Source organism: Diceros bicornis, chromosome 26 (genome assembly GCF_020826845.1).
Source record: "Diceros bicornis minor isolate mBicDic1 chromosome 26, mDicBic1.mat.cur, whole genome shotgun sequence".
NCBI classification, from domain to species: Eukaryota; Metazoa; Chordata; class Mammalia; order Perissodactyla; family Rhinocerotidae; genus Diceros; species Diceros bicornis.
This window is the reverse complement of record NC_080765.1, coordinates 28,992,903-29,017,064: the sequence shown is the minus strand read 5'-3', so window position 1 is coordinate 29,017,064 and position 24,162 is coordinate 28,992,903. Positions and strand designations below refer to the sequence as shown.

General features: G+C 44.7%; 1 protein-coding gene across 2 annotated transcripts in view; it reads left to right on the top strand.

Annotated features, from left to right (window-relative positions):
• The first annotated feature begins 477 nt into the window (after positions 1 to 477).
• OTOA (otoancorin) overlaps positions 478 to 24,162 on the top strand; it is a 57,125-nt gene continuing 33,440 nt past the window's right edge. The window contains exons 1-12 of one of the 2 annotated variants that reach the window (XM_058570579.1): positions 478 to 568; positions 928 to 956; positions 1,049 to 1,079; positions 1,197 to 1,224; positions 2,694 to 2,781; positions 5,324 to 5,455; positions 9,170 to 9,405; positions 12,848 to 12,951; positions 16,019 to 16,119; positions 18,029 to 18,168; positions 20,218 to 20,341; positions 22,783 to 22,998. In XM_058570579.1, coding sequence (XP_058426562.1) covers positions 478 to 568; positions 928 to 956; positions 1,049 to 1,079; positions 1,197 to 1,224; positions 2,694 to 2,781; positions 5,324 to 5,455; positions 9,170 to 9,405; positions 12,848 to 12,951; positions 16,019 to 16,119; positions 18,029 to 18,168; positions 20,218 to 20,341; positions 22,783 to 22,998 — 1,320 coding nt within the window. Of the gene's footprint in view, positions 569 to 927; positions 957 to 1,048; positions 1,080 to 1,196; positions 1,225 to 2,693; positions 2,782 to 5,323; positions 5,456 to 9,169; positions 9,406 to 12,847; positions 12,952 to 16,018; positions 16,120 to 18,028; positions 18,189 to 20,195; positions 20,342 to 22,782; positions 22,999 to 24,162 lie in introns of both variants that reach the window. The other variant, XM_058570578.1, reaches the window with a different exon arrangement.

The following is a 24,162-nucleotide window of genomic DNA, read 5'->3' as shown; positions in this document are numbered from 1 at the left end:
CATCGGTGCGCGCCTGGGATCCGAACCGGCGAACCCTGGGCCGCCGCCACAGCAGAGTGCACGCACCTAACCACTTGCGCCACTGGGGTGGCCCAGTCTGTATTTGTTTTATGAAGTGTAAGTTCATATCTTTTCTCTATTCTCTCCCATTGGCTTGTTTATCTTCTTCTTAACGAATTATAAGAGTTCTTTCTATATTCTGGATATAAATCCCTTGTCAGATATAACAGAGTCCATGCTTTTAACTACTCCTCTGCTGGATTGAATGGGGTGGGGGGGTTAAGAATTTAAACAGGAAAGAGATGATTGTGTGTTAGACTAGCATAGGGGTTTAGATGGAGCAAAGTAGATGGAATTTAAAATTATTTTTTTAAAAACCTCAAGGGTATATCTGTCTTGCCCTTTGTCTTTTGAATCTTCTTAGATTCCAAAAATACAAACCTGAAGCACTTCTATGCTTGAATTAACTACAGGAGAATGTCTCAGGAACCCAGGACATACTCCCTTTTCCTGTGCCTTTTTCTGAGCCATGGAGTGGCAAGTCCTACAGTTCCAGATTCCAAGCAGGGTAAGTCCCGAGGCAGAAATCACCTGTCAGGGTTTCCACACATCCTAGGAATGGAGTGAGGTTAGATCAATTTAGGTACATGTTGCTATAAAGTGTTTTGGGATATGTGCATGTGTGTGTGTGCCTGTGTGCATGTGTGTGTGCATGCACACACATGTAGGATTTTCAGGATTATTCTAAAAAGGTGTTTCAAACCACGGTTTTCTCATGCTGGGTACATATGGGCACAGGTATAATTAAAAGTCACTAAAATTGTCCTTCACCAGTGACTTTTTGGGGGCTCTTTTCCTAACCTATATTTGTATTTTTGAAAGTCACACAATTCAATTCTAGTTATACACTCAATGGCTTTCTTGCAGATTTGCATCCATTGTTGCAAAAAATGGCAGTGAGTATTCCATGTTCTTTTAATCAAAATCCCCTCTACTGGAACTGCCAACTTTTGGATGTTATGCTCGACGTTATCTCCTTGCCTTTTAGGAAGAGATAATACAAGGAAGCTATCTGAACGGTAATGTACTCACTCTGTCCCCACTTGCTGCTTCTCAGAATTTCAAACAGAATGCGCCTGTGATCTTTCTGGAATGATTCCTTTTTAAGTTGTCTTTTCATTTTATTCCCATTGTAGCATTACTGGATCTCATACAGTTTCAAAGGTAACCCACCTTAGAGGGGAGGGGAAGGGATGGAATAGATTTTTATTAAAAATTCTTAATGGAAGTCTCTTCATTGTAAAAAGTAATACATACTCATTACAAACAATGTTAACCAATGCACAAGTGTTTTAAAGTAGACACCTTTGCTCCACAAACTTGTATTCCTCTCTGCTCTAGCACGAGAGCTAACATTTATTAAGTGCTTACTATGTAGCTGGTACTGTTCTAAGTGCTTTATGCATAGGTATGCATCTCATCCTCACGAGTGCTTCTGGGGGTAGGCCTGTTATTATCCCATTGGATAGAATGATGAAACCGAGGCCCAGGGAGAGTGAATCAAGTTCACACAGCTGGGAAGTGAGGGAGCTGAGGTGTTTCCAGTGCCTGGCTCCAGAGTTCCTTGCCCTCTGTCAGGTTATACCCTGTACGTGGGCCGGTGTTAGATACCCGGATATGGGGCAGGGTGCTAGATAGTATTGTGGAAAGATAGATATTAACAGATAATTCTAATATGAGGAGTACCATGAAGGAGAAGAAATGGGAGCCTTGGGGCCTCATGACAGGGGCACCCAATTATGCTGAAGTGAAAGATCCCCATAGACACTCCTCTCCCTAAGATAACTCCAGTTGATAGTTTTGGGTATATTCTTTCAGGTTAAAATTTATTTATTTATTCATTCATTCATTCACTTATAACAAAAGTGAGATTATGAAAGGTCTTCTAATTGCTTACAGCAAGAGGGGTAATCTATTGCCAATTATTCCATCATATCTGGAAGCAAAAGTCCAACTCATTCCTTTTTTGTTGATGAGTGGTATGCCATTGAATGGCTATACCATATTTGTTTAACCTTTCACCTGTTGTTGGATGTTTGAGTTGTTTCCAATTTTGGCTGTTATGAATGGAACTGTGCATTTTCTATGTGGTGGGCACTGTTTTAAGCACTTTACATGTGTGAATGAATTGAATCCTCACAATTGTTAACTATATTACATGGAAAGGGAAACTGAGGCACAGGAAAATTCAGTAAATTGCCTAAGGTGGTAGAGCCAGGATTCAAGTCCAGATTTTGAGCCCACACTCTTAACAATGCTGTTCCAGCCTCTCATGGTATACACAGTATCTTTTTTTAAACTTAATGTAGCTTTGACATCTTCCTAAGTCAATCTGTTTGGATCACAGTTAATTTAAGTGGATTGTTATGGGAATTAGAATATGGCACACAGCTCAGAAATTGATCATTGTCTTTGAGAGAATGAGATCCAGATAGATTCCTAGAATTGGAAACTCCCCACCACTGTGGCAGGTTAACACATCTCCTACCTCCAAGCACAACGTTTCTAGCATCCCCAGCCTGAGCCCACCACCCTCTCTGAACCCTGATCCCCTGGTCACTCAGCTAGTAGGGGAACTACTCATCATAGAGGAACTGTCATTTTGACCTTTTCCCGTCTGTCTTCGACTGAAGCTCCCCCATGTGGACGGCAGACCTGTCCCACAGAGTCCTGGCCTATCTGAATTCACGGAATGTTGCCTTCACCATCCCCAGCCTGCAGGTGTGTACCTGAGACCCATCTGTATATGTTCCCCTCTCAGTGCTCAGGGATTGCAAACTCAGGGGGCTGGTAAGTTGGAGAAGCAGGCTAGGTGTAGAGCTAGTCTTCACTCCACACACGCACACAAAAATGTGTTCTGTCCAGTTTTTCTTGAAGCATGATACCAGTTTTTCTTGTATCTTCTTTTCTGTCTGTCTTTCATTTTTCCACCTTTGATGGAGACATGTTGTATTAGGGTATAGGTTGAGCTGCTGTAACAAACAGACCCAAAATTACAGTGGCTTAAACCATTTAGTTATTTCTATCCCATGTAATAGTCCAGAACTAGGTGGGAGATCCAGAGAGGAGAGGCAGCTCTCTTTCAAAAGGCCGCCTAGGGGCCCCGGTTTCTTCTTTCTTGTTGCTTTCTCATCCTTTAGGGAGTTGTTGCACATGTGGTTGAAACAGCACATTCTTTCTCCAGCCCCAGGGAGGGGGTGGGAGGAGAGAGGAAGTGAAGGGTGAGCGTCTTCTCTTTTAAGGATATGACCTGCAAGTTGCACACTTCCTTCTGCTTCCCTCCATTGGCTCACAGTCCATAGTCACGTCTGCCTGCAGAGGAGTAAGATGAGAGGCCTTTCTGAGACACCATGTACACAGCTAAGACTTGTGGGATTCTGTTTCTAAAAGGAACAGCAGGAGAGTGAATCTTTGAGTATACTTGTTAGTCTTTCAATTATGAGTCCAAGAAATATTTTTTTTCTCTTCTAAATCTACTATGAGAAAACCAGTAACTCAAGCATGTTAATAGATGGCAGTGGATATTTGCCTTAGGAAGCAATAGGGCATGGTGGGGACTGTGGTGAACTGGACAACACGTGCCTCCTTAGCATGACCACTAGCCCAGTGTGGTATGTTCTGTCTTTACTATTACACTGTGACTAGCATAGAAAGTTGAGGAAATATTCTTTCAGTATTCAAGAACTGTTATCTGATTCGGCAAAGAATTCATATCATTGATAAATAAAGTTCTGACATACATCCTTGTTTCAATTTTTACTTCTTTTTTTTTTAACTTTTTTTTAATGAAAACAAAAATACCAAACAACATTCCCATGAGAACTACACTCAGAGAGCTGGTTGTTAACCATTTACCAGGACACCTCTCTAGCTGGAGGTGGCTGTTGACCTCAGGGCATCTGCTTTCTTTCTCTTGTTCATTGGTCTGTGGCATCCTAAAGAGAGGTAATGGCTGCCTCTTTTCTCTCTAGCGGTAGGGTTTCTCATGAGATGTGTATATTTTACCCTGATTAGTAGATATACTGACTACCTCTCTTCCTATGTAGATATTCATTTATTCACTCAATATCCACTTATCTAGCCTCTACTCTGTGCCGGGCACAGTTTTAGACACTGGAGACTCAGAGAACAGGCAGTCATGTTACTACCCACATGGGCCTTTCATGCTATGGGGAGAGACATTGAGTAAATAATTATTCAGCTCATTCAGGATGGAGAATAATGGCTGACACTGATTGGCCTTGTGCCAGGCACTATTGAAAACACTGCACACACTCATTCCATCCTCATAACGACCCTACATAGTGAGTCCTACTGTTGTCTCTATTTTTCAGCTGAGAGAACTGAGGCCCACAGGTAGTGGCCTCAGTTAGCAAAGAGAAAGACACGCTGCCCAGTTACATTTGACTTGCAGATGAACAATAAATAATTTTTTTTAGTATAAGTATGTCCCATGCAAAATTTGGGGTATACTTATGCTAAAAAATTATTCGCTATTTATCTACCATTGAAATTTAACTGGGCATCCTATATTTTACCTAGCAACCCTAGTTAAGTAACTTGCTCAAGGCTACGTAGCCAGTAAGTGGCAAGGTGGGGATTTGCACGTGGGTTATCTGGTTCTAGAGCCCCCCTTTTGCCCACGACATTATGCTACGCTGTCTTTCTAGAGCACTTCTAATTCCCCAGATAGCAGAGGAAATCTCTTTCAGGAGAGGCTGCTGGCCTCTGCTCCTCACCCTGAGGGGAACGCCACGGGGAATTTGTTCATGCTGCCTGAATTTTTGTCCTGCACTGGTAGCTTGGGGCATGGGAGAGGATTCGAACAGTGCCTATCTAGGGTAGGAAAATTTCTGGGCAGAGGCCAGCTGCTCTGGACTTGAAACCTCAGTCACCTACAGGGACCAGGCAGGCCACGGAGAAATCGGCTGGCTGGGCAGGTGGTGAGCAGGAGGGTAATTACAGTGAGCAGCTGCCCCTCAGCCTACCGATTATCGCCAGGAAGGGGATACGTGCCTGGCCTTGCCAAATCTGTGTGATTTCCAAGAGAAATTGGAAATCTGGATTTTTGTGAGGCAACCCCTGACTTTTAAATGTTGGCAGCTAATGAAAAACTTGGGAGCCAGCCAATCCAAAAGCGTGTGCGTGCTGTCAGCTTGTGGTCTCGGCAGGGAAGTGGGTAGCCTGGTGGGGCTGCTGGCCGTGGTGCTGGTCACGTACTCCTGTCCTGTGCTCACTGACTCTCCCAACACCCCATATCCAGGCAGCCATGGAAAACCACCTGGAGCAGCGTTTGTACCAGCCCCAGAAGCTGCTGGAGGACCTGAGGGAAACAGATGCTCAGCAGTTCCACACCGCCATGAAATATCTCTTAGAAGACAAGAAAGACCGCCTGGTGAGGCATTGTTGGCATCCAGGGAGTAGGGGGAGTAGGGAGTCCAGGGCCTGTTGATGTGTGTTGAGCTGAATTGAATTGAGCCTGACTCAGGCTTTGGCCCTTCCTTATCTCTTCTTCCTTTCTTCTCCCTCCACAACTTCCTCGGGAGGTTTGGGACCCCAGGTTTTCTCACTCACTTTCTCCAAAGTTCAAATGAAGAGCCTTATAATTCATATTCTTATGGGTACTAAGGAATGAAGGGTACTGAAGAGCTTCCAACAGTTTGGCTCGATAAACATCCATGAATGACTACTATGCACCAGCAGACACTAGGTTCAGAGATGAAAGACTGTTCCTGCCCTCAAGGAGCTTACTGTCCGGAGGGGAGACCAAAAGCAGAAACAGATCATTTCCACAAAACGAGAGTGGTGATGTAAGAGCAAAGCAAGCCTCTGAGACCCAGAAAAATCCTTGGGACCGAGATAGGTGAGGTTTAGAGTTTTCTTTTTCAGAGAGAGTTTAGGGTGGAGCAGCGTTTCCCAAAAGGAGTTGAACCATTTAAACATTTTAACTTGCATAGATTTATTTATTTTTATTTTATTTTATTATTTTTTCGTGAAGAAGATTAGCCCTGAGCTAATATGTGTTGCCAATCCTCCTTTTTTTGCTGAGGAAGATTAGCCCTGGGCTAACCTCTGTGCCCATCTTCCTCCACTTTATATGGAACGCTGCCACAGCATGGCTTGATAAGCGGTGCATAGGACCGTGCCTGGGATCCGAACCTGTGAACCCTAGCAGGAGCATGTGAACTTAACCACTATGCCACTGGGCAAGCTCCTGCGTAGATTTATTTTCATGTCTGTTATTAAAATAGAATGGACACATCAAACCTGAGTTTGGTAGACATGTAATATTTCCTTTTGAAATAAATTTAAGTTTAATAAAGAGTCAATTTAAAGAAAAATATGAAGTAAATAATAGTAGAGGTAGTGTAAAAATATGGCAGAAATGAGGATGATGGTCTATGAAAGTGATATTGATGAATGTTTATTGAGGGTTGTATGTGTCAGGTATTATTCTAAGGAAATAGTCAGCAAGCTGTTTCTGTAAAGGGCCTGAGGGTAAATATTTTAGGCTCTGCAGGTCATATAATCTCTGTCACAGCTACTCGACTCTGCTATTGTAGTGTGAAAGCAGGCATAGAAGGCGGGTAAATGAATGGGTGTGGATGTGTTCCCATAAAACTTTCTTCACAAAAACAGGCATTGGGGCAGATTTAGCCTGGGCTATGTTTGCCAATAGTATTCTAAGAGTTTAACATGCATGGGCCCATTGAATCCCTCCAGAACCTTCTGAAATAAGGGTAATTAGAATCTTACCATTTCAATATTCAGATGAGGAAACGGGCTTGGGGAGGTTGAGTAAGTAACCTTGGGTTATACAGCTTGAAAATGGGAAATCTGAGATTGGGCCCTGGGCTCCTGACTCCAGCTATGAGCCCTCTGGCATCTGGGGAAGCCTGTGGGGCCCTTCTCTGACTAATGTGTTAAAATTTATAAAATAAAATACAAAGGGTTACAAAGGAAGCCAATTCTATTGAAAGACATTTATCAAAATAGAGAAAACAAACGAATTTGGAGTATAGTAATTCATGTGCTGCTTTAACACATCCAATAACAAGATTTAGCAGTGGGTCTAATAGCTTCTGGAATTTTGAGGAAGTATTGAGTGTAAGCAGGATTTCAAGACATCTGTGACAACTGTTACACACTGTGGGAGTGTCTGTGATTTCTGTTGATGACAAATCAAAGGTCTTGCTACTGCCTTGGTGGCTTGTTGCTGCATTCATCCCTGAAGGAGATGCCGGGTGTCAGTTCTATGGCAGTAAAAATGAGGATGCAGGGGGCCAGCCCAGTAGCTTAGTGGTTAAGTTCACATGCTCTACTTTGGTGGCCCAAGGTTTGTGGGTTTGGATCCCTGGTGCGGACCTACACACGGCTCATCAAGCCATGCTGTGGCAGCGTCCCACACACAAAATAGACGAAGATTAGCACGGATGTTAGCTCAGGTCCAATCTTCCTCACTGAAAAAAGAGAAAAAAAGAGGATGCAATTTCCCCCAATGATCACAGATGCCCTAAATTCTATCCGGAGAGCCCTGCCTAAGAACTCCTAAGTTGCATTCTTAACCACTACACTGTTCAGCCCTGACAGTATATGACTAACATCAGGAAACACTCCATCATGGTTAGAAGTATGGGCTTAGGGGCCAGCCCGGTGGTGCAGTGGTTAAATTTGCGCACTCCACTTCAGTGGCCCAGGGTTCACAGGTTCAAGTCCTGGGTGCGGACCAATGCACTGCTCATCAAGGCATTCTGTGGCGGCATCCCATATACAAAATAGAGGAAGATGGGCATGGATGTTATCCCAGGGCCAATATTCCTCAGCAAAAAGAGGAGGGGAGGATTGGCGATGGATGTTAGCTCAGAGCCAGTCTTCCTCCCGCAAAAAAAATAAAGTTCAGGCTTGGATGCAGATACGCTTGTTTCAGATGCCAGCTCTGTGTCAGTTCGGGCAGGCTGCTTATTCTCTCTTTTGTTTGCATCCCCTGTGATATTGAGACAATAATAGCATATAACATTTGTTGAGTGTTCACTGGGAACTAGGCGCCCCCATTCATTATCTCATTCAATTCCTATACAAATCTGAGAGGTAGGCACCGATTGTATCTTCATTTTACAGAGGAGGAAACTGAGACTTAAAGAAGATAAGTGATTGCTCAAGGACATACAATAAGTAGAGGGCCTTGGATTGGAACCTTGGAATGTCTGACCCTTGGACCTATGGGGCTTAACCTATAGGACTGTCATGAGAATTACGTGAGACAATGCGCGATACATGAGATAATTACATAATAGTTCACTCTGCTTGGCACAGTGCCTGGTGTGTAGTCAATACCCGGTAAACGGTGGCTGTTATTTTCAGAGGGTATGTTGAGTGAAAGACAGAGGGACTAGTCAGATTGTGACTAAACCCCGTCAGCCTTCCTGGGTTCTGTGGTTCAAAGGATTCATTCATTCTAACAGGCTATTTCTCAATGTCTCCTAGGTACCAGGCATTCCACTAGGCACATGGCTTGGGCCTCTAGGACTTCCTGGCTCAACCCCAGCTGCATACTAGAATCCGATGCCGGGGCTCCACCCTAGACCAGTTAAATCAGACTGCATACAGTGGTGCTTCCTGGTGATTCTGACGTGCAGCCAGGGTTGAGAACCACTGGCCTGGAGTAAAGACAGGTCCATAAGCATCTCTAATGCATCATAGAGTTTGGTTCAAGATGCTCTTGGGAGCACATAGTGGAGGGAGATTTGATTGAACCAAAGTAGGAGGACATCAGAGAAGATTCCAGTTAGGTGGTGACTGAGTTTGGCCTTAAAGGGTGAGCTGGATTTTGCTAGGAGAAGGAGCTGGGGAGAGAATTCTAGCTACAATAAGGGCCTGAAGTGACAGTCACGGTGTATCTGGAGAACAAGAAGTTGCCTAGTATAGGTAAAGCAGTTGAGGCCTTGACTTTGTTCTGTAGGTCATGGAAAGTTCTAGAAGGTTTGACGTAGCGGCATGGTGTTAAACAGTGGTCCTGAATTTCCCCACTGCTGCTAAGTGTGATCCCTCCCAGGACTTCCAAATCGAGAGGCATCTCTCAGGACAACCCTACCTTCTTTCATTCCTTTAGGAGCTGGAAGACATTGTTATTGACTTGGGAGAGATTCGGAAACAAGCCTTGCAGAGCCCGGGTGTGAACCGCAGCCTGTTTCTCATCACGCTGGAGAGGTGTTTCCAGGTGCTGAACTCCCTCGAGTGTGTAGAGATCCTGGGCAGGCTGCTGAGGGGGTCCTCGGGCAGCTTTCTCCAGCCAGACATCACAGAGAGGCTCCCCCGGGACCTGTGCAAGGACGCCTTCAAGAACCTGTGAGTGTTCCCCCCAACCCTCTACCTCCACTCACTGCCCCTCAGAGGCTGTTGTGAGAACTGAAGGAGGTAATATGAGGAAGGAGAGACAGGGTGGGATGGAGGGGCAGGTTAATATTTGAGGTCTGGAACAGAAGCTTAAAATCTGTGGAGTTTAGAGATGGTTTGATTAAAACAGTGTCTCCCAAATTTCAATCATTCTGGTACCATCCTCACAATTTTTGCCATATCTGTATACCACCAATAAATGATTTCTTTATAATGAATCATTCCTTTTACTTAAAAACATCTGTTTTTAAAGTAAATATAATTATGTAAGTAGGAAACCAGTATCATTTGTCTTAAGTAAAAGTAATCATAAATAAAATCAATGAAAAAAACCACCAAAACAGTGTCATTACGTCCTAGCTAGATATATTGCTTTTCCAAGGCTCTGAGCCTGGGGCCTGTTCTCTTGGTTAAAAAAGGAGCTGAGAGTGTGTTGAAGACTGACTAGCACTAGACAGACTTTCTCCTTGAGGAGCAGCAGGATTGACAGAGCACTGAAAAGAGAGTACTTTTCTCCTTTTGAGATGTCGTCCCAGTTAATGTTTGTAAGCGCCTACCCTATATGAAATTATACTCTGGGGGACACCAGATTAGAGGATTGTGTCTAGGACTTGACAGAGCCTAGGTATTGCGACCACTGCCAGCTCCCCCTTTTACTAATGACATCACTTTTTGGTCCCAAAAGGCCCTTTCTAAATCTAAAAGTGATGTAGAATGTTTTTTTTTTTTTTTTTTTTGTTTTTTTTTTTTTACAGCCAAAGGACTGTAGGGGAAACAGACTATATACTGATCTCATTCTGTCTCCAGGGTGTCCATTTTTTGGCCAAGACGTATATTATGTGAAACCCCTTTGCTCTGCAGGCCATTACACAATCCCTCGTAACTCAGCATCTCCCCTCTCCCCCATTCACTCAGGTTGTGTGTGGGTGGGAGTGGAGGTGGAGAGCACATAATTGGGAGAGGGAGTTTATTTGGCTATTGCTCACTTGATTGCAAGTATCAGAAAACCCATTCAAACTTTTTTGAAATTCCCATTTCACAAAGGGAATTATTGGATCACGCAATTGAATAGTTTTATGTGTAGGTCTGGCTTCAGGCACAGTTGGATCCAGAAGCTGAAATTATGCCATCAAGAACATCTTTGGCTCTTTATCTCTCAGCTAAGTTGGCCTCACTCTCAGGCAGCCTCTCTCCTTGAGGGAGCACTGGCAGTTCCAGACCCACCTCCTCAGAGTGCCCTGTGCAAAGGAGGCAGAGTCTCTCTGTCCAAAATTTCCAAGCACAGTCCTAGACCCAATTCTCATTGGTCTAGACTGGGTGATGTGCCTATCCTCGAGCCAATCACTGTGGTCCAATGCGATCTAATATCTTGAAAGGCTTAGATGTGGGTCACAGTCCCACCCAAACAACATGAACCAAGAGTGGCAGAAACGTCACTTCCCCAAGAAACACTGAGATGTTGTTATTAGGAAAGAGGGGATAGATGCTGGGCAGTCAAAACCCACAGATGATCACTATGGAAACTTTGTATAGACCCTGAATATGAGCCGGGGAAAGGTGACAAGCCTTGTAGACAGAAAGACAGCAGAATAATACAGATATCACATTACCCGACTCCAGAGTCTCAGTTCTTGAGGGGAGTCCTCACTTGCACTGAAGTCATCCTAATGGGCTTCATCTAATCCAACGCTTTCTTTCATAGATGAAGAAACTGAGGCCCAAAGAGGAGACAGCATCCCTCAGGTGAACCCGTGGGGCTTGACTTAATCTGAACCCAGGTGACCTGAGCCCCAGCTTTGCCCTCTTCCTCCCCTACCCTGCCATCCCTCCTCTCTCTGTGAGGATGAAGTCATTAATCCCATCCCCATTTCTCAGATGAGGATATTGTGGCACAGAGAGATGACATAACTTGCCCTAGGTAAGACTTCTAGGGAATGATAGAGCCAGCATTTGTGCAGATGGGCAAGCTTTCCCTTAAATGACATTTACCATTTGTCCAGAACGTATCGATCTCCTGTCCCTTTCATCTACTCTGCTCTTATGAAAAAACAAGAAAACGAAACAAGAAGAAGAAGAAGAAAAGTACAGAGAGAAGATATTAGAAGATGGCTTTCAGGGAAAGTTTGCCTATTCATGTATGAAATGACTGGGAGAGTGGCAGAGATAAACTTTAAGCTTAGAAAAGGTTGGCGAATTGGTCATTTGGTGAACTGATATCCAGTGGTGGTGGGTGGGGGTGAGGGAAGGCTTCCAGCATGAGGAGACACAGCTATTTTGCAGGATGAACCAGAGCGGTGATCAGGGCCAAATCCTGTGAAAGGTCAAATCGTGTTTGGACCAAATGGGACCCCTGGATATGGCGACAAGGAGGTCCTTGGCGACTTGGGCCACTAGGAGTGGGGTGGTGGTGGGAAAATGAGATTGCAGTGGCTTAAAAAGTGACCAAGACACTTCCCACCCAGCAGGATGTCTATAATCACAATGTCAGATAATCACAATTGTTGGTGAGGATGTGGAGAAATCAGAGCCCTCATCACTGTTGGTGAGAATGTAACATGGCGTAGCCACTTTGGAAAATAGTCTGGCAGTTGCTCAAAGGGCTAAACATAGGGTTGTCATTTAACCCAGCAGTTCCACTCCTGGGTATATACCTAAGAGGAATGAAAACTTATGTCCACACAAACACTTGTACACGAATGTTTATGGCAGCGTGATTCATAACCAACAAAAGGTGGAAACAACCTGGATGTCCATCGACTGATGAATAGATAAACAAAATGTGGTACATTCGTACAATGGAGTAGAATTTGGCCATACCAAGGAATGAAGGACTGACACACACTACAATGTGGATGAGCCTTGAAAACATCATGCCAAGTGAAAGAAGCCAGACACAAAGATGACATATTGTATGATTCCATTTATCTGAAGTGTCCAGAAGAAGCAAATCTATATAGACAGAAAGTAGATTAGTGGTTTCTAGAAGCTGGGGTGACTGGAGGTTCAGGGCTGATAGCTAAAGGGTACAGGGTTTCTTTTTGAGGTGCTGAAAATGTTCTATGATTGATAGCGGTGATGGTTGCACAACTCTGTGGATATACTGGGAACCATTGAATTGTATACTTTAAATGGGCGGATTGTATGGCGTGTGAATTATATCTGAATAAAGCTGTTACAAAAAAAAAAAGTGACCAAGAGGTGAGAAAGTGGAGACCACTCTTTGGAAGGTAGCTGTGAGGGGAAGAGGAGAAATGGGAACATAGCTACATAGAGCAAGGGAGCAGGAAGGTTTTTAGCACAAGATGGCTTCAAGTACACTCGCTGTTCTGACCCGGCCTCAGAGCAGCTGCCGCCTATTTGTTCCTTACCTGACACTCATGTTTGTGTCATTTAGATCTGCTGTGTTCAAAGAGCTCTACGACGGAACCTCGGCCCATTCCCAGCGAGCTCTCTACTCGTGGATGACCGGGATTTTGCAGACCTCCTCCAACACCACTGGTGAGCCCATGCTTTGAGGTGGGATCACGTGTAGGGGGCGTTCATCCTCGAAAGAGGTGCTTCATCTCTGAAAAGAGGGATTTGATTTCATTGTCACTTATGATTCCCTCCCACAACTTCCAAAAAGGATTTCATGTGGCTTATGGAATAAAACGCCCAGCCCATTTCATCAGTGCACTTTTCCCGTGTTGAAGTCTCCGAAGTAAGGATGCGTCTGTATCTCACGATTAATGGTGCATCCTGGTTTCTTAGTGGAATGTAAATAGTGATGGCGTCTTAGACTCAATGAGAACCTTTAGAATAAGGTAACGAGTTCAAAATCTGTATTAAAACATCTGTATTAGAGTGAGAGACAAGATCATTTTTTTAAAGAAAATCTAAGCAATAAAGCACAGACAATTAGTGCTAAGCTTTCTGGCAACCAAAGCAGAAATAGGTCAGGATTCATTTAGTTGACAGATGTTTATTAAAAACCAACTATGTCCTAGAGTAGTCAAATTCTTAGAGACAGAAGGTAAAATGGTGGTTGCCGGGGGCTGAGAGGAGAGAGGAATGGGGAGTTATTGTTTAATGAGTACAGAGTTTCAGTTTTGCAAGATGAAAAAAGTTCTGGAAATGGATAGTGGTGATGGTTGCACAATAAAGTGAACGTACTTAATACCACTGAACTGCACACTTAAAAATGGCTAAGATGGTAAATTTTGTTATGTGTATTTTACCACAATTGGGAAAAAAAGAGAAATGTAGAAAAGAATGGCTATGTAGAGTAATGCAAACAATTTCTTGGATAGCCTCAACTTGTTGAATGCTTAGTGTCAGTCATGTAAACAGAATAAACATGTAAAAAAAGTGTAGTATGTGTCAGCCACTGGGGACAGAGAGGAAAAGAAGACAAAGTCTTGGTTCTCATGGAGCTGTTGTTTTCTTGTGGGAGGGTAGGTGGAGAAACATTTTAAACAAGTAAATAAAAAAAAAAAAGAGAGAGAGCGAGAGAGATAACTCAGATGCTTGTACTGCTATGAAGAGAATAAAATGGATGAATGCCATGGAAAGGGTTACCACTTTAGACTAGAACAGTGCTTGGCAAATGTTTCCTGTAAAGGGCCAGAGTAAATATTTTAGGCTTTGTGGGCTACAGTCTCTGTCTCAACTACTCAACTCTGATGTTATAGCGTGGAATGGACATAGACAATAGATGAACAGGCGTGGCTGTGTCCCAGTAAAACCTTATTTATGGACACTGAAACTTGAATTTCATATCATTTTCACGTTTCAAAAAATATTCTTCTTTTGATTTTCCTTTCAACTCTTTAAAAGTGTAAAAACCAAGCTAGCAGGTGGTAAAAACAGGTGGCGGGCTAGGTTTGGCCCATGGGCTATAGTTTGCCAACCCCTGGGCTAAGATCAGAGATGACCTCTCCAAGCAGGTGACATTTGAATTGAGACAAAAATGAGAAATGGAAACAGTCATGCCAGGCTCTGGAGGAAGGGCGTTCCAGGCAGTGGCACCAGCAGACACAGAGGCCCTGAGGTAGGAATGAGCTGGATGTGTCGGGTAAACAGAAAGGTAGCTAGTGTAGGGAGTGCCAACCAATCCTTTTCCTGGAGTTAAGCTCTGAGATTTGAATATAGGGGGCCGGCCCGCATTAAACACCAGAATAGTCAATGTTTTCAAAGCAGCCGAGTTCTCTCTGCCTGGTGTGTAATTATGGCCTCCAAGAATCTGAATCTCACTATGTAACCCTGAGAAAGCCATTCAACCCTTAGACTTCTTCTAAAGACAGACTTTCCTTCTAAAATTCCTATATGATATGTTTCATTATTAAACTAAAGTGAATTAAAATGATTTCTATTTGGACTTTGAACTTTTTTTTCTTTCATGAAATTCCATAAGGTAACTGGAAATACTTTGGGTGTTAAAAATATCCCAATCTTAGGGATCCCTGGTCTGCAGAAACACAGTTCATACTTACTGATTAATTAAAAATGAACAATTCAACTTGGTTCTTGGTGAATTTAGTGATTTTCCCCCAAAATTCTCTAGCCTTCTGGGGCCACCCTTCTCATAACCGAGTCAAATGTCCAGAGTCCCCATCTAGGGGAATGTAGGACATCTGGCTGTGCTACCCCCAACAGCTCCGATTCCTGGGTTGGGGATGCACCCTGTTGTTCTTGTGACTCAGCCCACACAGGAGCTGACTTCACCATCTCATCTGGGCATCGGCCATTGCCCACGGCTTCCTGCAACAGCTCTTGGTGACTGATTCCCTACACCCTGTAAATGCTCCCCTCCTGCTTTCATTTCCCCAAAATGCCACCAACACAATGTTGTTGTGTGTAAAAGTCCTTTACTGAAGGATTGGGGGCAATGGTGGCCAATTCTAGCTCAGTGAAACCTGAAGTTGCATCCTGGACATGATGGTTCTTAAAGTCCCACTGACATCCACTGACTGGGGAGACAAGAAAAGGCTTTAAGGAAGAGGAAACCGTTTGAGCTTAATTTTGAAGATAGGATTTGGAAGCAGAAGAGTTAGGGGAAAGGCATTCCAGCTGATGTGAAGGGTCCAAGCGAGCGAAGATTTGGAGAACATTTGAGGTGCACATGAGGAAGGATGAGTAGTTCAGTTTGGCTCAAGTGTAGTAGCATGGTGATCATCAATAAGGAAGATAATGGTTGTTACTGGCAGTAATAAAGGAGAGTCAAACATATTTCAAGTTAGTTACTAAGTGAACTAAAAATAAAACTGTATTTTGTGGTCTTAAGTCTTAAAACATAATCTGCATTTATAATAAGTTCCAGGTGATGCTGATGGGGCTGGTCCCGTGACCATACTATTGAGTAACAAACCCGCCTCAGGTGGCGGACATCTGGGGTTGCCTGTGTAGTATAGCATCTCACGGGTTGGAGGCTCCCCCAAAATGGTTGTTGAATGAGTTAATGAATTAATGAGTGCAAGAAGGAGGTCCTGACATCAAAGATGCTTTTGACTATCACATACCAGTGCAAAGGCTTTTATTCATTTATTTACTTTGTTTACTTATTTACCCATTTATTTATTTTTTGCAGATGATTCTGTTTCATGGGTCACTGCAGAAGACTTATGGATTTTGGGCAGATATATGGTTCACCTATCATTTGAAGAAATTATGAACATTAGTCCTATAGAAGTAAGTTGGAAAAGTACCTTTCCATGTTCCTATTACTGACACATCTGGGGTAAGGTATATTCTAAACCTTTCGTGCTCGGCCAGCCAGTCAAGGTGCCCTGGCAATTGGACACCCACTTCTGCCACATATATCTTGAGCCTCTAAAGAAAACTCTTGGAATGAGGCCTCAAGTGGTCAGCCATCGGACTGTGTTCTAGTATAGAAGAGCTAAGAAAAGAGAGAGTTGTGGACAACTAAGATAGCTCTGATGTGAGCAAACATGAAAGAGAGTGTTGGCTCTGAACCAAAAATCATTTAAGGGTATTTTTGTATTCAAGAAAGGCCAAGGACAATAGCTGTAAAGTTTCCAGTCCTTGGAAGCATGAACCCACATCAAAAGCGACATGGATGAATAGCTACTTCTATTTATAGCTACTTCTATTGATAGCTACTGCAGCATGAGCAATGATTGGATTTTAACTCTAGAGTTGATGGTGGAGAAATTGACATGTTCTAAGGTTACCTAACTCACTGGTCAGCCTGTCTCTCTCCTTCTCTTGAAGTGGCCACAATGACACTAAAATCCCTTGGGCATCATGATTCTGGAATGCAGCCTCTAAGAGTGCTGCCAACAAGGAGGCATTCATAAAAAGTTTGGGGCTTGCCTCCAGTTTTTATCATGTGTACTCTGACTTTCTCCTGGTCAGTAAGAGAAGTGCTTACATGAAATGACTGGCTTGATCAAGAACCGATTGACCCAACCATGTCTGGCTATTATGAAACCAGAGGCAGGGGCCGGCCCTGTGGCTTGGCGGTTAAGTGCGCGTGCTCCGCTACTGGCGGCCGGGGTTTGGATCCCGGGCGCGCACCAATGCACCGCTTGTCAGGCCATGCTGAGGTGGCGTCCCACATACAGCAACTAGAAGGATGTGCAACTATGACATACAACTATCTACTGGGGTTTTGGGGAGAAAAAGGGAAAAAACAAAGGAGGAGGATTGGCAATAGATGTTAGCTCAGGGCCAGTCTTCCTCAGCAAAAAGAGGATTGGCATGGATGTTAGCTCAGGGCTGATCTTCCTCAAAAAAAAAAAAAAAAAGAAAGAAAGAAACCAGAGGCGTAACTAGGTTCCTCTTTTTCCTCGGTGGCTAGGAATATCTCTTTTAATGTTATAACCCTCAGTTATAAAATGGATTAAACCTGCATTTTACTCTCCCAATGTTGAGTGAATTTTGGGAAATATATAGAGGTTAAATTCTTAGGAAGCTGGGCCCCTGGGGGGAATTTCTAAGATCAAGAGGCCATTTGCAACTTTTTTTCATCATCTAAAAATGTAGAGAAGAGAGGAGAAGCCACAGAGCACCAACACTAAGGGACTTTTATATGGACAAAGTACAATCCATGAGGGAGAGGTGATTTTTGAGTCCTTTAAGCACAGAGTAACAGTGCATTGAAATACAGGAGACTTAGTGTGACACCATTGGACACATAGGCAAAAAGCGAACAAGAATAGAAAGACTTTGAATAGTACGTTTAATAAAGTTGAATATACTTATATTTGTATCTTACAAAGAGAACACACTTTTTCATCACCAGAGGGCCGTTTACAAACTCCCTCATCTACTGGAGAAAACCTCTGATTCCACTAAGCAGAAAATATGTGGATCCCATTCTCTGACCTCAGTATAACAAATCTAGAAATAAATGTGTAAATCTGAGAAAGTTCAACTGCTCGGATATTAAAAAATAATACTTCCCTAAATAACAGTTGTGTTGAAGAGGAGACCAAAGTAGCAGTCAGTGACCACTAGGAAATCAATGACCATGAAGAGCGGGCATCTGGGATGGGGCACAGCACAGACCGCCAGGGTGGGGCTGCACGGGGCCACTTCCGCCCTCCTCACCCATCTTCCTGTCCTTGTCCGCCAGATTGGGCTGTTTATCAGCTATGACAACGCCACCAAGCAGCTGGACACGGTTTATGACATCACGCCTGAACTGGCGCAGGCGTTTCTGGAGAGGATCAGCTCCTCCAGCTTCGACATGAGGAATACGTCTACCATCCACAGGCGAGGGGCGCGGGCCCTGGGCCCTCGGAGCTGTTTCCCAAGATGCCGTCTAAGCATCAGCTTCCTGGGAGCAGCAAAAGACCCCGGGGAGGGACGGGGGGCGGCTGGTCCATCTCTGTAATACTCATGTCTCTGTGCATGAGGGGAGATGGTTCTCCAAAGAAAACACCCTTTGAAGGGGTTCTGAAGTGCAGGGTGGGGACGAATGCTTTCTGAGCATCTCCTGTGTGCCAGACGTTTTGTGCAACCTTATGAAGTGCTATGATTCCAGCTCCGAGCATGGAAATGGAACATTTTAAATACTCAGTCCTCCATCCATTCGGACGTAAAAGTGTAATTTCCATTAGGTTGGGTCGAGTATTGGAAATAGCTCGTGAGTCCCTATATTTGCAAACCCTTCGTTATCTCGACTCTTAGGTGGGTAGCACCTGGATGAGATCAGCTCTAGAATTTAGTGATTGTAACATGATCCCCAGAACCATTTCCAGCAGGGGAGGGCCAGGGTGATCCCAGAAAGGGTCTGAATGTCAGGGGAGGGAGCGTGCAATGGGGAGGGGTGCTGAGCACTGTTCAGCCGTCTTCTCTCCATCTCCCAGGGCCTCGCTGTCACAGGGCTTCCTCTGACATCACCGTATTACCTTAAATTTTTGCAAAGAGGCACCGGTAGAGAATGTTCTCATATAAAACCATTACACCTTCTCCCCCATCTCTAGTAACTTTCACCCATCAGCATGGGCCCTGTTTTTCTATGGTTACACCAAAAATAGCTGAGTGGTTAAGAACATGGGACCTGGAGCCAGACTTCCGGATTTAATCCTGGGTCTGCCACTTGCAAGTTGTGTGATCTTGGCCATGTTACTGCACCTCGCTGTGCCTCCATTTCCCCATCTGTACAATGGGAGATGGTAACCTGCCTACCTCAGTAAGGTCCTCGTAAGGATTACACACACCTGACACATTGTAAGTGCTCAAGAGATATTAGAGTTATTAATATTCAGTCTTCACTTCCCCCCATCTTCTTTTCTCGTCAGACACATTTTCAAATCCTTTTCCCGACCTGGTTGCTCTCCTGTGGACATGTCTGGGCGTATCAGTGTCCTTCTGAGAGGGTGGAGCCAGGTTGAGCATGGTGGCTAGGTGGCTAGGTGGTCCAGCCATGCTAAGTCAAGTAGATTTCATACTAACTCTGAGAGCATCCATTCATGAATGCGTGCTTAGTATCCACCAGGAAGTATGTTAATTAGTAGGTATGCCTCATCTCATTTAACTCTCATACTACTCCTCACTCCTACAGTCATCATATTTATTATGTTGTGCTATGATGAACAAAGCAAACCTCCCCTTTATTAAAGGCTCAGAGAGGCAGGACCACCCTGTACAGTAGTAGAGTGTGTGCACTGTACAACTGTGTGCAGCAGTCTTGCAGAGAGCTTAAGTAACTTGCTGGAGGTCAAACACCTCACAGAGCTGGGCTTCACACTCCAGTTGGCCTGAAGCGGTGCTCTTAACCACTAGGTATAGTGCTCCCAGCTAGACTAGCGTTCAAATCCCACCTCTGCCCCTACACTGTTCTGCCTCCTGTCTTTTTTTTTTCCTTTTGAGGTCATCATCATTTGGGGATGTAGGTTGTAAAGTATCCTGGAAATCAATCTCTACCTCAGTGAATCCCTCAGGGTGGACAAACCCCTTATCTCCATGTGGAAAATGGGGAGTTTTGTGTGGCCAACTCAGCACCATTCTTTCCTTGTGCTCCTTATGGCCCCAGGAGGAGAGATGACATAATTGGATGGATCTAGGTTTAAGTCCCAGCTCCACTACTTCCCTGGGGCAGGTCTCGTGATCCCTCTGAGTCTCAGTTTGTCCTTCTGTGAAATGGGCTTAATGAGTCCACCTTCCTCGCAGGGTTGTTGTGATGAGATAGACTCAGCACAGTACCTGGTACGGGGCAGCTGCTATGATCATGACCCCCTTGGTTCCGACTGGGGCGGGGCTGTGGTTGCGGCCCCCAGCCCTGGGCCCTCCGCCAGCATCCCGTATTTTCTCACACAGGCTGGGCCTGCTGGTTTGTTTCTACAATGACCTGGAGTTGCTGGATGCCGCCATGGCCCAAGTCCTCCTTCACCAGATGATCAAGTGCAGCCACCTGAGGGGCTTCCAGGCCGGAGTTCAGAAGGTGCAGATGGGACGCAAGGCCCTGGGGCCTCTGCCTCAGTTTCACTCGCTAGAGAAATGGGGACAACGGTCCTGCCTGGCCTTTGAGAGAAAACACGTGGGTTAATCCGGATCTAGTCCAGCCATAGCAGGTGGTATCTCAAATCCTGGGATGAGCTTCAAGTGGAAAGAAACAAGAAAAAACAGTGTAGGAAGAAGCTTGGATAGATCAAAATTCTATCAGAGCAGCCGCCTCAAACTTAAATGTGCATAAGCCTCGGCTGGGGATCTTAAATGCACATTCTGATTAGGTAGGTCTGGGTGGGGCCTGCGACTGTTTCTAACAAGCTTCCAGGGGATCCTGAAGCTGCTGGTGGTCCCGTGACCCGCTGGAAGAACAGGGAGATAAAGCAGTGGTTCTCCAACTTGGCTCTGCTTAGCAACACCCTGCCAGGCTCCGCCCCCAGAGATTCTCACCTTATTGGTCTGGGGTGTGGCCTGGGTGTGACCTGTTTTAAAAGCTCCTCAGATGATTCCGGCGCAGCCACGATTGAGGGCACTGGGTTAGAACGTATGCACTGAATTTCTAGACCAAAGTTCTGGGCAAATTGGCACCTGCAGACTGTCACCCATTGTCGCCCTCCTCCCCATCTCTCTCATCTTTCTCCCCTTGAAGTCTCAGTACTGTCCTGCTTCTCTGACTTCTTTTGGTCCTTCTCATTTTTTTTTTAATTGAAAAGATGACATGAGAACAATATTAAAGAAAAGCTTGATAATGCCATCAGTAATTCCACAGCAGCTTTACACATAACCATAAAATCCCCAATCACAGTTGACATTCGGCATTACCATCTGTCTTGGTCAGTACATATTTTTGTTTTTCAGGGAAAAGAATCCCTCCCAAGCAAGCTCAAGTGAAAATAAGAAAATAAATGTATTTTAAGGCCACAAGGGTAGCCGTGGCAGCCCTGAGCGAGAAAGTCAGGTACAATTAGATACGAAAGAAGCCTTTGGGATCATCTAGGTCAGTAGTTCTTAAACTTGAAGGTGCATCAGAATCATCCAGAAGGCTTGTTGACATACAGATTGCAGAGTCTCTGATTCAGGAGGTCTGGGGTGGGGCCTAAGAATTTCTAACAAGTTCCCAGGAGAGATGCTGATGCTGCTGGTGGAGGAGCGCACTCGGAGAAGCGCTGCTCTAGTCCACTCCTTCGTTTATACAGAAGCGGAAGCAGACCCAGGGAAGAAGTTGCTGAATGTGGAGAACCAGGAGCTGGAACTGCTGTTTCTTTCGCTTCTCTCTGCTGCCCCCCAGTGGCCATTTCAGTATTGCCTGAAACACTGGTGTGCACACCTCTGAAATGAATATATTGTTCATACAAATTCAGGTGTTGAAACATGAACTCTTTGAGCTAGCCCTGATGGCCTAGCAGTTGAAGTTCTGTGCGCTCCACTGTGGCGGCCCGCGCCCAGTTCTCGGGTGCGGAACCACACCACTCCTCTGTCAGTAGCCATGCTGGGGTGGCGGCTCGCATAGAACTAGAAGGACTTACAACTAGAATATACAACTCTGTACTGGGGCTTTGGGGAGGAAAAAAAAAAGAGGAAGACTGGCAACAGGTGTTATCTCAGAGCAAATCTTTCCCAGCAAAAAAAAAAAAAAAAGCGTTATTCTCTATTTAAAAACAAAAAACATGAACTGTTCTCATTTTTTTGTACAGAGTTCATGTTACGATAGGTGAATGTATCATTTTCGCTACTGGAAGCAGTTGGGAGACACAACTATAACTAGACAGGCATATTATAAAATAATTTAGGTGATCCCGGAAACGTGACGTAATTTTAAGTGAAAAATATAGAGCAGAAAATCGCACTTTCATTCATATTACAACTATGTAAAAACTACATACCGTGGTTTATGAAGTGCATAGGATTTATAAAGGCATAGGAAGTCTTGGAAACATATACACCCAATCACTAATCATAGTTATTTTTATGAGGTAGGATTTTCAGGACACTTTTACTTTCATGTTACCGTTGAGAGTTATTTTTACACAGATTGTATATTATCATGAAAACTCCTCTGGATATTTTATGAAAGAAAAACAGCCATATGTATGGATATGGAGTTCAAGGTCACAAAAGGAAACTAGATGCTACAAGAGTGTGGAGTTATGGGTGAAGTGCACAAAATTTCCTTCTGCCATGCTTTAAGGTTGATTTAATAGCAAATTAATATTTAAATGAAGCCCACAGTGAATTTGTGGCATATTAAGGCCAAGGCTAGAGGAGGCGGCGTTCTCAGTGGGATGACTCATTGTCCGGGCTTGGAGGAGTCCTTCTCCCTCTGATGGGGCAGGGTGGGGTGAGGGTGTTGTGGACTCCTTCCATCCCAGGATGTAGTCAGAGGGAACCACCGTTCTGCTTGCTGTCTATCTTCATTCCGGCTTGCTCCCCTTCTAGCTCAAAGCCAACCTCCTGGACATCGCCACGGAGAACCACACCCTCAATGAGACTCTGGGCTCTTTGTCTGATGCGGTTGTGGGCTTGACCCAGAGTCAGCTGGAATCCCTCTCCCCCGAGGCTGTGCACAGCGCCATCTCTACCCTCAACCAGGTCTCAGGCTGGTCCAAGAGCCAGGTCGTCATCTTGTCTGCCAAATACTTGGCCCATGAGAAGGTCAGTTGGAGCTTAGAACTCTTTTTTAATGTCCTGAGACCCGAGGGCCGCTTATCCACACACAGCAGGGGCAGCCAAGCAGTAAGAAGATGGTGCTGAGGAGGACTACTTGGGTCCGAATCCTTGCTCTGCCATTTACTGGCTGTGTGACAGTGGACGATTGGCTTAACCTCTCTTTGCCTCAGTTTCCCTAATTGTAAGATGAGGATAACAATAGCCCCTACTCCACAAGACTGCTGCAGCGATTGTTTGAGTCAGTACAGGAAGAGGTAGACACAACACATGACCTGGAGTATGAGCGATGAGGGTTAGCTGTCTTGAGATACTGAGCAGTGTGTGGCACCCACCCTAGGATTTCTTTGCTTGTTGTTGAGGCTGTGAACACATCCCTCATTCTGGGATCAGAGATAATGCTATTTTATTCCAGTCTTGGGCTGCAGGGAGAGAATTGTCCCCATGGAAGGTCCTGTTTGGAGGGGACAGGAGCCTTAGTCCATGCTCTAGCTGCTCCTGGGGTGGGAAATGGACCTTTTCCTGGGGAATTAGTCTCGCTGTGCCAGACCCAGTGGAAAGGGTCCAGAGACTTGACCCCTAAGCATTTTGGCGTCCTGCTTTTTCAGTTTACATGCATATCCACTTCCCAGGATGCAAACTGGCTCGTGAAGATTGGATTGGGACCAATGCCAATATGACGATAATAACAAACATTTACTAAGCACTTACTGTGTGCCACTTCTGTTCTAAGTGAGTTAATCATTTAATCTTCCCAACAACTCTGTGAGGTCAGTAGTGTTATAACCTTCATTTTCCAGGTCATTCAGGGGAAGCAGAGAGCACATAAGGGAATTTCCAAGGCCATATAAAAGGGACACAGCTGGGATTGAACCTAGGGCATTTGGCTCCAAAGCCTGCTTACTTGACGCCCATGCGAACTACATCCATGATGGCGCCATGACCACTGCACACCCATTCTCACTTTCTGACTCAAGGCCAAGGCTGGCCCATTCTTCTAGTCACTTCTAGCCTCATGGTGACTTTAGTTTGAAGACTTTGCAGTCCTTCTGTTTTGACTGGGGCCACGTGGGTCCATCTGGCCAGTTTTCTGTGAATTTGGTTTTCGGGAGCTGAGGGAGACTGTCTTGTCCCCTCCCAGCCTTGGACAAA